At 54.5% G+C, this 16969-nt stretch overlaps 1 protein-coding gene across 2 annotated transcripts in view; it reads left to right on the top strand.

Annotated features, from left to right (window-relative positions):
* APPL2 (adaptor protein, phosphotyrosine interacting with PH domain and leucine zipper 2) overlaps positions 1-15935 on the top strand; it is a 55384-nt gene extending 39449 nt beyond the window's left edge. The window contains exons 11-21 of one of the 2 annotated variants that reach the window (XM_062202982.1): positions 538-726; positions 1270-1312; positions 1398-1454; positions 1541-1629; positions 6526-6684; positions 6796-6848; positions 9174-9348; positions 12836-12872; positions 13059-13199; positions 13888-13935; positions 14851-15935. In XM_062202982.1, the coding sequence (XP_062058966.1) occupies positions 538-726; positions 1270-1312; positions 1398-1454; positions 1541-1629; positions 6526-6684; positions 6796-6848; positions 9174-9348; positions 12836-12872; positions 13059-13199; positions 13888-13935; positions 14851-14985 (1126 nt within the window). In that variant the 3' untranslated portion in view covers positions 14986-15935. The remainder of the gene's footprint in view (positions 1-537; positions 727-1269; positions 1313-1397; positions 1455-1540; positions 1630-6525; positions 6685-6795; positions 6849-9173; positions 9349-12835; positions 12873-13058; positions 13200-13887; positions 13936-14850) is intronic. The other variant, XM_062202983.1, reaches the window with a different exon arrangement.
* Positions 15936-16969: the final 1034 nt, after the last annotated feature.

Genomic DNA, 16969 nt, shown 5'->3' on the forward strand with positions numbered 1-16969 from the left:
GAAGAGGAGCTGCAGCTGGTTTCGTGGTGGGGTGGCGTCCCCGAGGGTCTGTAACGCGAGCAGACCACAGCTGACATCCCCGAGAGTGCTGTGGGGAAGCAGAGCCCCGCCGGGCCTGGCCGTGCTCCCCAGGAGCGGCTTTTCCCCGTGCGCAGCGTGCAAGCCAGACCAGCGTCCAGGGGGAGCAGAACCTGGTGTGACAGGAGCCCTGGGAGCGGGGGTGTGGGCCGAGCGGGCCTGGTGTCCTGGGTTTAGAGCAGTGTCGCTTCGTGAGGTCCTGGCGGAGCCACCCGCGCCGTGCTGGTGGACGCCCAGGTGGCGGGGGTTGGGCCTGGCGTGTCCCTCGTGAGCAGAGCCCACGGCCTCCCAGGGGACCCCGGCTGGGTCAGCCTCTGCTGCTCTCCTTTCACTCAATGACTTGCTGAGCAGTTTTGCCCTAACAGAGGAAAGGTGGTTTCTAAACCACCCCAGGCCCTCGGGGGCAGAGGGCTCGGAGGTTCCCCAGCCCTGACGGGCTCTCGCACACAATCCGTACAGCAAGACGGGGCTGGTCACCACCACCTGGGAGAGGCTGTACTTCTTCACGCAAGGCGGGAACCTCATGTGCCAGCCGCGCGGAGCCGTGGCCGGGGGCCTGATCCAGGACCTGGACAACTGCTCCGTGATGGCCGTGGACTGTGAGGACCGCCGCTATTGCTTCCAGATCACCACGCCCAACGGGAAATCGTACGCCTCGCAGGTTTCATTTGGGAGAACACGGGTGTTGGCTCCGCCCCCGCCATGCACTGCCTCGCGCCTCCCTGTGTCCCTGCCGTCCTGGGTTTTGTTGGCCTGTTGGGGACGAGGTTTGTGTTCTCTGTGGATGAGCATCGTGGCCACACGGGGTGCAGCCGCCTTATCCCGGGGGCCCTGCTGAGGATCTGCCTGGGTGTTGGGAGGTGACCCGTGGGTGTTAGAAGTGAAGCTCTGGCTTCCGGCTGTGTCTGAGCAAGCCCTGCTGTTGGTTTCCAGTGGGCGGGGTGAGGTGGCAGGAGCAGTGCGCCCCCACAGCAGGATCGCTGCTCCCAGCAGAGTCACAGCTCTGAGAACTGGCGGCCTCGTCCCTCACCGTGAGCCTGTCCCGTGCTCCGTAGAGGAAGCTGGGATCTGAGGACAGAACACCTTCCCTGCCCTTCCCCCTCGCGCCCTGCTGGGCTCCGTTTTTCTAGAATAGTCCTGGAGCGTGCCGCACGGCCCAGGAGGCCCTGACGTGGATGTGTTTCCTTCCAGGGCGATTATCCTGCAGGCTGAGAGCAGGAAGGAGAACGACGAGGTGAGGGTCCGTTCCTCTCTCTTGGCCACCGTGGCGGGCGACTTGGAGACTAACTGTGTCGTTGTTTTTGCCCTGTCCTCTCCAGTGGATCTGTGCAATAAACAATATCTCCAGGCAGATCTACCTGACGGACAACCCGGAGGTAACCCCGTGCACCTGTGCCCAGGGCTCGGTCTCCAGGGCTGGTCTCGGCCGCTCCTGGAATGAGCCGTCCCCTGTGTGTTGCAGGCGGTCGCCATCAAGCTCAACCAGACGGCCCTCCAAGCGGTGACTCCCATTACAAGTCTGGGGAGAAAGCAAGAGAGCCCGTGCACCAGGTAACTGGAGGACAGGGACGCCGGCTGCAGTGGGGCCGGCGAAGGCTGGGGGTTAGGGGTCGGACGTGCGTGGCCGTGTGTTCCTCACGACCCCCCAGCGTGCCGTACAGCCCCATGTTACAGCAGGGGACTGCGGCTGGGAAAGACTCCGTGTCACGCCCATGTTCACACCGCGGATGAGCTGGGAGAGCTGGGATTCTCACACATGCCCAGCGTCGGCCACCTGGCCTCCCGCCCGCCTGCCCGCACCAGTTAGGAGTGCCCCAGCCACGGCCAAGCCCAGTTTTCTTTTTTTTTTTTTTTAACAGGCAGAGTGGATAGTGAGAGAGAGAGACAGAGAGGAAGGTCTTCCTTTTTTTTGCCGTTGGTTCACCCTCCAATGGCCGCTACGGACGGCGCATCTCGCTGATCCGAAGCCAGGAGCCAGGTGCCTCTCCTGGTCTCCCTTGCGGGTGCAGGGCCCAAGCACTTGGGCCATCCTCCACTGCCTTCCCGGGCCATAGCAGAGAGCTGGCCTGGAAGAGGGGCAACCGGGATAGAGTCTGGCGCCCCAACCGGGATTAGAACCCGGTGTGCCGGCGCCGCAAGGTGGAGGATTAGCCTGTTAAGCCACGGCGCCGGCCAAGCCCAGTTTTCAAAACAAGAAACAAGTGGCCTCGCATGCCCGTGTCACTGTGCAGGCCTCACCCGCACGCTGGCACTGCCGTGTGTGTGTGTGTGTACGTGTATGTGTGTGTTTTGCATGTCCACATATTTAAAGTATTTTTAGGTTTTTCTTCTTTTTGAAGATTTATTTATTTTATTTTTGAAAGTCAGAATTGCACAGAGAAGGAGAGGTAGAGAGAAGTCTTCCATCTGCTGCTTCACTCCCCAATTGGCCGCAACAGTTGGAGCTGCGCCGATCTGAAGCCAGGAGCGTCTTCCGGGTCTCCCATGCATGAGCAGGGGCCCAAGGACTTGGGCCATCTGCTGCTGCTTTCCCAGGCCATAGCAGGGAGCTGGATTGGAAGTGGAGCAGCCAGGACTCGAACTGGCGCCCATATGGGATGCCGGTCCTGCAGGCTGCAGCTTTACCCGCTACGCCACAGCGCCGGCCCCTTCGTTTTTCATAATCGTTCCTTTAGGTGACAACATGCTGTTCCACATGTTACTGTTGGCTGTCCACTCTGAGGCTGTCTCCCTCCTTCATTTGGCCCCGATTGCGGTGAACATTTTCCTGCCTGCAGCCTTGCGCTGGCCTTGACGCTGCCCGAGGAGGCGCTCTCAGAACTCGGTAGACAGGAGAGGGCTGTCCTGGGGACGCGAAGGCAGTGTGGCCTCGAAGGTAAACTAAGCTGTGACCGTCTGGGGCCCATCCTTCCGTGGCCTGGCGGGAGGAACCCCGCGCAGCGTTCTTACACACGGCTCTAGAGAAAGGCACGAGGAAGCCTGCGGGGGTCCCGTGGCCTGCCGCCCGTGATCCTGCCCCGGCACTGGGGAGGCAGGCCCGGGCAGGAAACAGGTGTGAGTGCCTGTGGAAGACCGGGGCCTCCTGCTGGCCTGTGAGGCGGGGAGCAGAACTGAGCGCTTTGAGAGGAGTGGCTCTCGGATCCACGTTTAGAAAGAGCATTGTGTGGCACCATGTGGATGAACTGGGGAGGGGCGGCCAGGGAGAAAGGCCTGACGGGGCGTCGCCGTCGTCGTAGCTGTGAAATACAACCTGAGACCCCGAAGGCCGTCAGAGTGGCCAAGAGGTGGCAGGTGTGGGGAGACGGCTCCTTGCGCTGCTCGGGGCACACAGCTGACACGCATGGCAGGCTGACCAGGGGACCCTAAGGAAGGCACTGCGCGCCTGCTTCCTAATGTTTATAAAAATGGAATTCAAAGGGAAATTTGCTGTTTAACTTTGAAACCCATGTGTAGATTGTTTTCCATGAACCATTTTTTTCTTTTTAAAGATTGATTTATTAGAAAGGCAGAGTTACAGAGAGGCAGAGGCTGAGAGAGAGAAAGTCTTCCATCTTCTGGTTCACTCCCCAAATGGCCGCAACGGCTGGAGCTGGGCCCATCCGAAGCCAGGAGCCAGCAGCTTCTTCTGGGTTTCCTACATGGGTGCAGGGGCCCAAGCACTTGGGCCATCCTCCACTGCTTTCTCAGGCACATTAGCAGGGAGCTGGATCGGAAGTAGAGCAGCTGGGACTCGAACTTGTGGCCATGTGGGATGCCAGTGTCAAAGGCAGTGGCTTACCCGTCTGTGCCACAGTGCTGGCCCCTCCGTGAGCCTTTCAGAGACCCCTGTATGCACAGATTTCAAACAATGTTTTTTTTTTTTAAGATTTATTTACCTAAAAGGCAGAGTGACAGACATCTGTCTGCTGGTTCACTCTCCAGATCCCCCAACAGCTGGATCTGGGCCAGGCCAAAGCCAGGAGCCACGAATTCCAGCCAAGTCTCCCACATGAGTAGCAGGAACCCAAGGGCTTGGGCCATCACCCTCTGCCTCCCAGGCACATCAGCAGGGAGCTCCAGGAAGCCCCGCGTAGCTGGGACCGGGACTGGGACCAGGCCCCCAGGTACAGGGTGTGGGCCTCACAAGCAGCAGTGCAACCTGCGTGTCACAGTGCCCACCCCAGACTTCAGAATGGTGTCGCACCAAGATAAACGTACCTTCCAATTCCAGCTGTCCACAGACTCTCTGAAGTACCATTAAACATGAAAGTTAATGGGAAAAAAGACACAGCGCAGGTTAATCTATTAGTCTGGCTTTGTTGCTAAAGCAACAGAAATGTTACATGGGCACAGCGGAGAGAATGCCAGACTGCAGTTGGAGACGGTGGGTCCCGGCAGTAGCTCTGTTGTGACCACAGCTGGATGCTATGCCACAGGCGATGAGAAACCACGTGACCCCAAGGCTGCTTCCGGCTCCGCCAGGCCATCTTCCTAGGGTGCTGGTAATAGTTTACCAATTAGAGGGTATGATTGGTTTTCTAAAAACACACCTGCAGCTCAGATTTAATTATTTTGTAATGGATTTGTCTTCCCTGTTCTAGATTAAGTAAATTGTATTCTTAGAAAGGACTCACGGAGGGACCCAGAAGAATCCTGGAGAGGTTTTGGGTGGGGAGGAGTGACTGCAGCCAACCAACCAGGCAGCCGGGTTGTTAACTCTGAGGTGAGCAGGGTGACAGGTGGTTGTCAGAGCCCCTGGAGCAGGGCTGGGGGCAGGAGTCTCCCAGGGTCAGGCTCATTAGGAATAAAGAAATAGTTTTTGATAGTTGGGGAAAAACACAGCAGTTGGGTTCTTGGGAACAATCTATCAACTCCTGAGCCAGTCCATGGCACCACGCCCCATTCTGCAGCTGGCCTGCATCTTCATTCATTCATCCGGCACTCAGCAAATATTGTGGAGTAGCCGCGTGTCCCCAGCCTGGGCTAGGTGATGAAGCCTGCAGACTCGGGAGGACGTGGCAAGGGTGGCGTTGTGGAGAGCCAAGAGCAGGCCTGTGGAGGGCCTAGGCGCGGGGACCACCCGCCCAGGCCGGCAGAGCCGAGGGGCGGCCGCTGTGGCAGAGCGTGAGAGGTGCTGCATTGCTGGGAGCAGCGCAAAGAGCCTGGTTGTTTGAGAGACTGAGAGGGGAGCGGTGCAGTCAGCCAGTGGTAGGCAGAGGGAGATGAGGGAACACGACGCGGGTGGGCAGGGGCGGCACCAGGGACGCCATGGGCGGAGGTTAAACCGAGTGGTCTGCAAGCCCGTGTGTGACATCTGTCCACGGTGCGTTCAGAATGACCGCCGGTCTAATACCTGTTCAGAGTCCTCGCTTGGGGTGTTTGAGCTATAGAATACTGAACCAAGAGGGAGCCGAGAGCTTGGCGGGGTGCAGACCATGGAAGACAGCCGAGGGCGTGGTATCCCTTGCCCCTCAGAGAGGGCTACACCGCAGCTGGGGAGAAAAGACTCCAGGAGTGGAAAGTTAACGCCTCGCATTCTGACTCGGGAAGAGGAGACACAGGCAACGCAAGACTTTTACAGGCACCTGTCTCGGTAGCCGGGCGTGTGGGCACAGAGCCAAGCTCAGGAGGCCCACGGGGCCCCAGGCGTTCCGAGGAGGGGTGAGGTCCAGGGCGGCAGGCGAGCCGGATCTGAGCTGGGGCTGACGTCCCTGGGAGCTGAGGCAGCAGCTCAGTGCAGGGGGCGTTCTGGGCCTGACCAGGGTGGCTTTCCAGAAACTCGAGCTGGGTGTGGTTACCTGTCAAGCCCAGATGTTTTCTTTGCTCAGCGAATGTTCCTGACTGCCTGCTAATGTGCCAAGTAATAAATGCAACTTGCAGCTCTGCCTCCTAACACCTGCCCCCGGGGAGCGCTCCCAGCGGAAGACCAGTGGGTAACACAAGCAGTGTTGTAACTCCAGGCACAGCGCTGGGAGCCAAGCGCGGAGGCAGTAGGGAGAGCTGAAGGGTTGCAACAGATAGGCGGGTTTGGGCAGTTTTTTTGGATAACAGCCTGAGAGACTGAAATCTTCATCGTGTTTCTGTATGTAAGCCATGCCTGGGCAGGTGGTGTGAGGCGGTAGGTTGAGACATGGCTTAGGACGCCTGCATCCCACATCAGGGTGCCACTTCAAGCCCTCGCTGCCCAGTGTCCGATCCAGCTCCCTGCTGATGCATGCTGAGGGGCAGCAGGCGATGGCTCCAGTGTTTGAGCCTCTGCCACCTCCATGGGAAACCCCGGTGGAGTTCCAGGGCTCTGACTGGTGCGGGCACGTGGAGAGTGAACCAGTGGTGGAGCGTTCCTCCCTGTTGCTCTGCCTTTCAAGTAGACGAACATAAGCTGTTCTTAAAGGTTACGTCAGCATGAAGCAGGTGGTCACTGGATGGCGAGTAAATGTATTCGTTTTTCCTTTCTGTCTTGTACGCCAGCCAGAACCCGACCAATTCAGAGATGGAAAGTGCCAAGCTCATTCCCAAAGCAGCAGTCGGTGTAACTGACACGGAAGAGCTGATTGCCCCCGGGACACCCATCCAGTTTGACATTGTCCTCCCTGCTACGGAATTCCTTGATCAGAACAGAGGGAGCAGGTACGGGCGAAGGGAGGTTCTCTGGGAGGCATGAAAGTGAACTTGACGCGGCTGTGGCCCACTCACACTGCGGCCGCTGTCAGGATTCTCTAACTCTGGCTCCTCCCCTAGGCGGGTCAATCCTTTCGGGGAAACTGAGGACGGATCATTTCCAGAAGCAGAAGGTGCGTGGCTGGTTGGATGTACAAAATGACAAGGTCCATTTTTATTTTACATAGTTGCTCCAGAGTATTTATTCCTTTGAAAGGCAGAGGGCTTCCGGGTAGGGAGGGTGGCGGGAGGCAGAGAAATCTCCTATCCACTGGTTGAAGCCAGCAGCCTGGAACTCTGGCCCAGTCTCCTGCACAGGTGGTCGGAACTCAAGTACATGAGCCATCATCTGCCCAGGGTTTGTATTGACGGGGAGCTAGATTGGAAGCAGAGTAGTTGGGACTCAAACTGGTGCTCCAGTGTGGGATGTGGACCGTCCTAAGCGGCAGCATTACCCACTGTGCCACACTGCCTGACCTGACAAAGCCTCTGAAGTGAGCTGTGAAATCATGTTTGAGTGAGCTCTGATGTGGAGTAGGAATCAAAATTGTCACGAAAGTCTAGCAGGACATGGGCGGTAAGGGTCAGTCTTGCTTAAAAACTGAGGGGCAGTATGAAGATTTCAGCCTTTTTTTTTAAGATTTATTTTTTTTGAAAGTCCAAATTACTGGGGTGGGGGATATTTTCTGTGCACTGGTTCACTCCCCAGATGGCCACAATGGCCAGGGCTGGGCCAGGCCAACGCCAGAGCCACAAGCTTCATCCGGGTCTCCCACATGGGTGGCAGTATCTTCTGCTTTCCCAGGCTACGAGGGAGTCAGATCAGAAGTGGAGCAGCTGGGACACGAATTGGTGCCCATATGGGATGCCCGTGTCGCAGGTGGCAGCTTAACCTGCTGTGCCACAGTGCCGGCCCCTCGGCTGTTGCAGCACCCATCTGTAGCTCCTGCACAGAAATGCTGCAAAATAGCACATTCTTGTTAAACAAAACCTCAGGTTAAAAAGGTCACATCGAAGTCTAACCTTGGTTATTTTATTTCATAAACCGTAAGGATAAATAACTCATTCTTGAATTGCAAGGTGACATGAATAAATGATACATTTTTAAAGACTGAAGTTTATTTACCTGAATTCAAGGCAGAGTGACGGAGAGAGCGAGCCTCCGTCGTTCATCGCTGATTCACTCCCCTAGAAACCAGCAACAGCTGGGGCTGGGCCAGGCCACAGCCAGGACCCTGGAGCTCCATCTGGGTCTCCCATGTGGGTGGCAGGGACCTAAGTACTTGGGCCACCATCTGCTGCCACCCCCCCCCCCCCCCAGGTGCATTAGCAGGAAGTTGGCTGCCAGCAGAGTAGCAAGGACTCAAATTGGTGTTCCACTGCGGGGTGTGGTTTGTCCCAAGTGGCAACTTGGTCTGTGCCGTAGCACCTGCCAGATAAATTAGTCCCTTTATAAGTCCTGTTTTTCTCTTTTGGGTTTCCACTCTGAGTGTACTTGAGAACACACCCGGTGGGGCTGACCATCATCTTCCATTCAGCTGAGCAGATGTTGAGCCAACGCGGGGATTTTAGTCGCTGCGAGGGCTAGGGAGACCTCACGGTAACGTGGCCTCACGCTGGGAGCTGAGGGTGCCTTGGAAAGAGGCTCCACCGGAAGCAGGACTGGAGAGTGGCCGTTCTGTTTGTGGGGGGAGACTGTGTGTGCGATATCACAGGCTGGGCCTCGCGTCTGGCTCTCTCCCCTTGGATCTAGCCTACTTGACAGTTTGTACCGTAAACCGTATGTACGGAGACGTGCATGAGTGTCCATTTAGTGTGTATACGGGTCAGTTTCCTGCGCTGTGTTTAAGCTCAGAGGTGTTTTGGGGGTAAGAGTAGAAAAAGGGAGGCTTCTCGGTTGGCAGTGTCGGGGAAGTGACTGATGTCACAGCAGCAGCTGCGGGCCTTGTCCACGTCTTCCCGACCTCCCAGTGGCGCTCACCGCGGCAGCTCAGTGCACTCCACAAGCAAACGGCTGCGGTTTGAGCTCTCGAGCTCTCCACCAGTTGATGCCAGCTGCCTTCAGTCGTAACCGTGGCACTGGAAGTGAGTGACCACACCGCGCCTTTGTTTCCTGCTAGTCAGTGATCTTCCATAAGAGGACAGCACCCGTGGGCCGACGCGGTTTATTCCCTGCTGCCTACTGGGTCATACGCACTTTTGAAGGGAAGGTGAGTGTGTCCGCGGTCACCACGCGCGGTGCCGAGAGGACACCGGGCAGTACCAGTAACTTGGCTTCCATGAAGCGGTTCCCAGCACAGCGACAGGATGCAGGCGGAACATTCAGAGAAGTGGCAGCGTCGGGCTCCCAGGGCGGCGCACCGAGACCCTGGGTAGGAAGGCCTCCACGGGCCCCGAGCTCTGGCCGCCGCCGCGGGCTGGACGCGGACGTGACCTGAGCGGAACCTCTTCTCTTGCAGATTCCCTGCTGCAGCAGATGTTCGTAGTTCGGTTCTTGGGCTCCATGGCGGTTAAGACAGACAGCACGCCTGCAGTGATCTACGAGGCCATGAGACAAGTCCTGGCCGCTCGCGCCATCCATAACATCTTCCGCACGACGGAGTCGCACCTGGTGGTCACGAGCCAGGCCCTGAGGTACGGTCACCCTCCCGCCTCCCTGGGCGTACATGGATCAGAAGAGGGGCAGCTGGGACCGGAACTGGAGCTGCCGGCAGAGGCTCAGCCTCCTGTGCCACAGCACCAACCCCAAGATGTGTATTTTGATGCAAAACACTTTGCAATCCATGTATAGTTGTTTCTAAGATCTGTGTACTTAGAAAGGCAGAGAGATCGTCCATTCAGTGGTTCACTCCCTAAATGGCCCCCCATGTGGGTGACAGAGGACCAGATACTTGGGCCATCTTCTGCTGCTTTGAGTTGGATCCAAAGCAGAGCAGCCAGAACTCAAACCCGAGCTTCAGTACAGGATGCCGGCGTGACCCACTGCACTGCAACACCAGCCCTGGAAGTAATACGTATTTTCCTTTTTTTGAGAGTCCTCAAATCTATAAGAGGACTGAACAACCACAGTACCTCAGCACATACTATCCAAAAAACTGGGAAAACAACCCACAGAATGGTCCAAGAAGGATCTAATGATACTCAGAATATATATGTAAAGAGCTTTTAAAACTCCGCAAAGGGCGGCCTGGTTAGAAGACGGGCAAAGGAGCTGAAAAGACATTTCTCCAAAGACATCCAAGTGGCCAGGAAGCATGGGAGATGTTGAGTGTCATGGGGAAAATGCAAAGCCAGGACCACAGTGAGATACTCATGACACTCACTGGTTATAGTTTAAACAGAAAAAGGCAAGTTTAGCAATGTGTGAAGAAACTGGGGGCTGGCGCCACGGCTCACTAGGCTAATCCTCCGCCTTGCGGCGCCGGCACACCGAGTTCTAGTCCCAGTTGGGGCGCTGGATTCTGTCCCGGTTGCTCCTCTTCCAGGCCAGCTCTCTGCTATGGCCCGGGAAGGCAGTGGAGGATGGCCCAAGTCCTTGGGCCCTGCACCCCATGGGAGACCAGGAGAAGCACCTGGCTCCTGCCTTCGGATCAGCGCGGTGCGCCGGCCGCAGCGGCCATTGGAGGGTGAACCAACGGCAAAAGGAAGACCTTTCTCTCTGTCTCTCTCACTGTCCACTCTGTCAAAAAAAAAAAAGGGGGGGGGAGCACTGAGTGTAAACTGGCTTAGCAGCTTTTGAAAATAGTTTGGAAGTTACTCCATAAGTGTAAAATTACTATAGAATTCTCTTTCCAAGTGGATACCCAAAGTAATTAAAAATAGTGTTCAGGGCCAGCACTGTGGCATAGTGGGTAAAGCCTCCAGCTGCAGAGCCAGTATCCCATATGGGCACAGGTTCTAGTCCCGGCTGCTGCACTTCCGATCCAGCTCTGCTGTGACCTGGGAAAGCAGCAGGAGATGGCCCAGGTCCTTGGGCCCTTGCACCTGCATGGGTGACCTGGAAGAAGCTTCTGGCTTCAGCTTGGCTCCGCTCCGGCTATTTGGGCAGTGTACCAGCAGATGGAAGGCCTCTCTGTCTGCCTCTGCCTCTCGAATAAATAAATAATTTTTAAGACTAGGTATTCAACAAATTACCCATTCATTTGCTGTTGGACATCTGGATTAACAGAATGTGGCATCCACACCGACCACAGTGTTACGCAGCTTAAGAAACAGCAAAGTGCTGATGCACGCTAGAGCACGGGCGAGCGTCCAGGCCCCTGCTAAGGGGAAGACGCAAGATGTGGAAAGGCCCGACCTGTGTGGCTGTGTTCCTGTGACCCGCCCAGGGTAGGTGGTCGGCTGATGGCAGGAGGACTAGAGGATGCCAGAGACGAGGAGCAGGCAGGAATGAGGAGCGACTGCTCAGTGGGGAGAGTCCTCTCCGGGTGACGGGAAGGTTCTGGCTAGTCAGGAACGCAGTGATAGGAAGTTCTCCAGGGTGCAGTTTACATCGGCACGTGCCGTCAGTGGACTCACACGTTCTGAGATTAAAACGTCCCCCTTTAGGGAAACTGCTCATTCAATCGAAGGAAAAGGAACATAAAGCTTACAGCCTCTGTGAACTCCCCAGTGAAGGTCTTGGCCACCTGTCTGCAGTGTAGGGGGAGCAGCCACCGCCGCGCGGGACCGCGCGAGGAGCTCCTGAGCCCTGTGCTGGGGCAGCTGCGTGCTCGGAGGGACGAGTTTCACCAGGGTGCAGGCCCCGTGCCCTACAGTCCACCCCCCTCACGTGTGCAGTTTGAGTCACTTTTCCCCACAGTTCATTCAGCAACGTGCCGCCATCAGCGCACCTGAGTTTAGGAGGTTGTGCTGCCCCAGGAAGAACCCTGCACCCCCCCAGCCCTGGGGGACCAGGAACCGCCAGTCTCACCAGTACAGATCGCCTGGCCTGGCCGCTCCATGAAGTGGGATTGTAACCGTGTTTTATCAACCATGCATAAGGCAGCACATGTTAGCACGACATCAGTTCTAACACAAGTAGAAATATGTCTATTTATACATTTGAGAGCAATGAATTCTCCGCCATAGACTATTTTACAAGATATATCAGCCTATGAGATGAAGCTTAACATATTATTGTTCAAGAATCTATTCTAGAATACTTCTTGAAGTTAAACATTGCACTTACATCCAGAATTACTCCTGTATCCATATATGTATGTCAGTTGGAGTAAGCGGATTCCGTACTTCAGGCGAATGAAGGTACTCAGTGAGTGCTACAGAAGGGAGGTGGTATAGAACCCCTCACCCACTTACACAGCCAGACTGCTGACATAATGCCGCCTTTTTTGAATAAGCACCAAACACCGTGAAGTGACCTCTGCTGCTGTGTCATCTTCCCTATACACCCCCGAGCTAGCACGCCTGCTCTTCACGTGTTGGAGAGGCAGAGCTCCCGTGCACTGGGTCGCTCCCCAAATGCCTGCAGCAGCCAGGGCTGGGACTCCAGCTGGGTCTTCCACACAGGTGGCGGGGACCTAAGTATTTGGGCTGTCACCTGCTGCCGCGTTAGCAGAAAGCTGAAAATTAAGAGGGGTCAGGGGACCAGCATTCTGGTACATCGAGTAGAGCCACTGCCTGGAATGCTGGCATCCCATACAGGCGCCGGTCTGTCCTGGCTGCTTCCTTTCCAATCCAGCTTCGTGCTAACGGCTTGGGAAGAGCCGTGGAAGATGGCCACGGGTTTGGGCTCTTGCCACCCACGTGGGCGACCTGGATGAAGTTCCTGGCTCCTGGCTTTGGCCTGGCCCAGCCCTGGCCATTGCAGCCAAAAAGGGAGTGAACCAGCTGATGGAAGACCTCTCTTCTGTGTTTGTCTCCCTGTAGCTCTTTAAATTTACTTTGTTATTTAAAAGAGTGCGGCGTGGAGTTAAAGCCAGGCACTTCAGGATGGCTCCGCACCCTGAACGGGACTGTGCCGGTTCAGGGAGGGCCACGGGGTCTGTCTTGCCTCCCCTCACACAGGCCTCCTTTCTCCTGCCTGCGGGCATGTGTGGTTTCATTCTGAAGTTCTCCAGAGTCTTCTCAGAGTGTAAGTCTATGCAACACGTATGACATAATGGCTCTCTCACAATTTCAGGTTGATAGATCCTCAGACTCAAGTATCGAGGGCCAATGTAAGTACCTCACCCGGAGCCGCGTTCGTGGTTTACCCTTTAAGTCACCTTTGCATGTGCTGTAAACACAAGCTCGGCACTTAGTATCGGCAGATTGAATGGCTACCATGAACAGTACACTCTTCTCCGTGGATTTTCATAGAAAAATCACCTTTTCTGTGTATTTCTACCCCTCCCCTCCTCCAGTTTGAACTCACCAGTGTCACGCAGTTTGCGGCTCACCAGGAAAACAAGAGACTGGTGGGCTTTGCCGTCCGCGACCCTGAGTCCACGGGAGAAGAGTCTCTGAGCACATACATTTTTGAAAGCAACTCGGAAGGCGAAAAGGTCGTTTTCTCACATTCAGTTCCATGACCCCTCTGTGCAGAAGCGGCTTCTGCACTGCCCTCCTGAAGATCCAGTTGCTGAGTGTTGTGTCTGTCTAGTTCAGACCACGCCTCCCAGGCAGGCCCCCACTGAAGGAACTGGATTACAAACCTCCCTGTGGGAAAATACCTTTCAACCAGAGTGAATGAGCCACACCTCTAAGGGCAGGAGAATTTGGTATGCAGGTATCATGAAAGGATAGTCCCCGTTTGCAAATATTACCATGGACGTACTCTCAGCAGATCAATGAACAGCATCAGGAAAGTCGATCTGAGCCGTTCGTGTGTTTAGTATGAAAAACTGTGACATCACTACTTAGAATTCAGAATTAATCTTCCTTTCAGTAATTGAACGCCACTGTGTTTTAAGAACACTGAGTGCTGAGTTCAGTTAGCCAATGAGGAGAAGGATGCCCTACCACAAGTTATGGAGACCAGATTGTCCTCTGAGTAGCATACAGCGTGGCAGCAGGTGTTGGGGTCAGCAGGGCCCTAAGGGTCTGAACCGCACGGGATGAGTCTCCAGTAGCCAGGTCCTGCCTTCCCAGGGGAACGTGGGCAGTGACCTCACTGTACCCCCAGATCACATTTGTTCCTAAAATTTTTTATCCTCTTCTACCTTTGCCAAATGCTTTTCTTGTTTCTTGCAGATATGTTATGCTATTAATTTGGGGAAAGAAATTACTCAAGTTCAGAAGGTAAGGTACATTTTAGTGTTGACTGAACTAAAGGCATCTGTATATACATTTCTCTTGGAGAGAAACGTGATGCACAGACACGCTGGCTAAGCTTGGGATTTCCTGTGTGTGTTTTAACCCTCCACTCTGACTGGCTGGCTCCCCTTCGCTCTTTCATAAGCAGCTGCCACTCTGCTTGCTTGCTGGCACACACTAGCCTAGCTACACTTCTGCTCTTTCAAGTTAAGACTATGCGACAAGTACCCACGTGCCCTGAGCCTTGCGCCTCGAAGGAGCAGCAAGTCCAGCTGCTTCGACATCACCTGGGAGCCAATTAGAAAGGAAGACTCAGACAGCCATGTCTTTCAGCAGCTAACAGCCTTTTGTTCATTCAGTACATTTTTGAAAGTCTAATTCCTCTAAGAAGCCCTGAGCTTCCTGTAGTGAACAAGAGCAGTGGGGGAACCTGCCCCAGGGGCCTTCTCGGTCAGCACTGTCCAGGAGAGCGTTCTGCAGAATGTAATGTGCAGGTTGAACGCGGCCAGTGTGACCCGGGACCTGGACTTCGCAGTTTAATGTAGTGGCATGGTCGGCTAGTGGCTCGCGGTTCCGCTCATCAGGGAGGATGGGCAGCGTCCAGGAAGTGAGGGCAGCACTGTGAGGTGGTGCTGAGTGCAGGGGCGGAGGGCAGCCCCCTTTCTCCAAAGGGCCTTACCTTTCAGGCTCTCACAGCTGCTCTGCGGACGGTCTTCCGCAAGATGATGGTAAGTTAGCTGTATCACCTAGACTTCAGGAGAAATAGCGTATTTTTAAGTTTTCTCGGAGCAGCAGAGACCCAGCTGAAAGCACACAATGTAGAGAAAGCCAGCCCGACAGGTGTAAGTAAGTTCATCTTAAGCTCTTTCTTTTTTCCCTCTTAAATGCTCCTAACTTCAGGATCCAGAGGCGCTGGCTAAATTAATGCTGTCCGTTCCACTAACCAATGATGGGAAATATGTACTGTTAAACGACCAACAAGACGACAGTGACGGAGGTCCAAGTGAACACAGAGGCGCAGAATCTGAAGCCTAGCTCGCTGCGCCCACGGGGATGAGCACCGCGGGAGGAGGGCTCCCTCCCTGAAGTTTTCCACTTCTCTGACACACAGGCACACTGAGCCGGGCTCAGGATGCTGACCGTCGGTGGCGGAATGCCCTCTGATGCCTTGGTGCTGAGACTCGAGAGGGAAACTGGAGATGGCTGGCAGCCTTGCTACCCATCTGCAGATGCTATTTAGGGGCTTCGTGGTGAGTCCTGGCCTTAGATTGCATTGTTCAGAACTCAGAATGAAATTTACAAAAAATGCATAGTTCACTTTATCTGAATGTCATCTCCAGTGTCCTTTTTAAAATGGCAAGTCTAGATTTACAATTTGATAAGCACTAAATATTTCCTATTAATATAATCTATTTTTGTATTTCACTTAACGAGCTTTAAGTGCCTGTCATTCTGAAACTCTGTTCATAGTCCGCTCCTCTCCTGATTGGACTGAGTCACTGCTATGTGCACTCGGGTGCTGGGCGCTGCTCCGGGGCCCCGGCTCTGGTAGATGCAGGTCTGGTTAGGTAAGTGTCCCACACAGCGTGCACCAGCAAGACTGGCAGCTGCGCACTTTCACAGAACCGCGCTGCACCAGCATTCACAAGGCGAGGTCCACGAGATAGGACGGTCGTGAGTGCTGGGTCACTGTGGCTGCGGGCAGCTCTACCAGTTCCTGTTTCTTCTGAGCCAGACCCTCCTCAAGGAAGGGACCAATTAGTTTAAAAACTCACTTGAAGCGCGGCTGGCTGCGGAGCCTGGAATAAAGTTCCCATTTTCAGCCTGATTCTTCTGGTTCCGGGAACCCTAGCCCTCCCCCATCCCTCCTACCCATGAAAGGTGACATGATCATGAATTGGTACAGTGTTCAGCTGTAATCAGTTTCAACAATTATGTAATTACCTTTGTAATAACTTAATCTAGCAATAAAAATTACCATTCTGTCTCTTGTTCTGGTTATTTCTAGAATATCCCTGGAAGAAAACTAAGATCAGTTTTCCAACATACGGAGAATGTGATCCCACTGCCAAAAATTTTTAAAGCGTTACTTGAAGACAGTAGATTTTAGAACTTCTGGAACCTACAGCAGGCAGTGTCACAGGGTCTGTGTGACATCTACTCCTGCAACACATGCACCATCAGACACACTGCACTGAGCCCAGCCTGAGCCCAGGGCCTCCCACCTCCCACATGTGTTAGACCAGCAGGTTCTCTGACAGCTCGCAAGAGCCGTAGTGCCCAGAATTCTTCCTGTTTAAACTTTTCTGGAGGGGTAGAGGTGGCAAGGATCTTGAGCCTGAAACAATTGTGAGGTGGAAAACTAAAGTACTGTTAAAGGTTATGTGGTTTAAGTAAGACACAAAGCATGCAAACCCCAATGAAAACACAAAAGTCTGAAGTGTCGTACACTGAACCAGACTGCATCTAAAAACACCAGAAAGGAGGCCGGCACTGGGGCATAGCGAGTAAGGCCGCCACCTGCAGTGCTGGCATCCCACATGAGCACTGCTTCGAGTCTCGGCTGCCCCACTTCCAATCCAGCTCTCTGCTGTGGCCTGGGAAGGCGGTGGAAGACGACCCAAGCCCTTAGGCCCCTGCGCCCATGTGGGAGAGCCAGAGGAGACTCCTGGCTCCAGACTGGTGCAGCTCCACCTGTTACAGCCAACTAGGGAGTGAACCAGCAGATGGAAGATCAGAAAGGAAAAGTACTAGCAAGCACACACAGCCAATACAAAGTATCCAGAATATACAAAACGTTCCTGTAATTAGGAATGAATGGAAGTAAAGGCATGTCATACGTTAAAAAGTACAAAGGATTCATAAGCAGGAGTATGCTCACTCTTAGTCGAGTCAGGGAGAAACAAATTAAGACCACGCAGATTGACGTTCACAGACCACAAACACCACGCTATTGGCAAGAACGGAGTAGCAGGAAATCTTACACACTGCAAGTAGAGAACAACTCAGCATTGCATCT

The sequence above is a fragment of the Lepus europaeus genome, chromosome 10 (genome assembly GCF_033115175.1).
Source record: "Lepus europaeus isolate LE1 chromosome 10, mLepTim1.pri, whole genome shotgun sequence".
NCBI classification, from domain to species: Eukaryota; Metazoa; Chordata; class Mammalia; order Lagomorpha; family Leporidae; genus Lepus; species Lepus europaeus.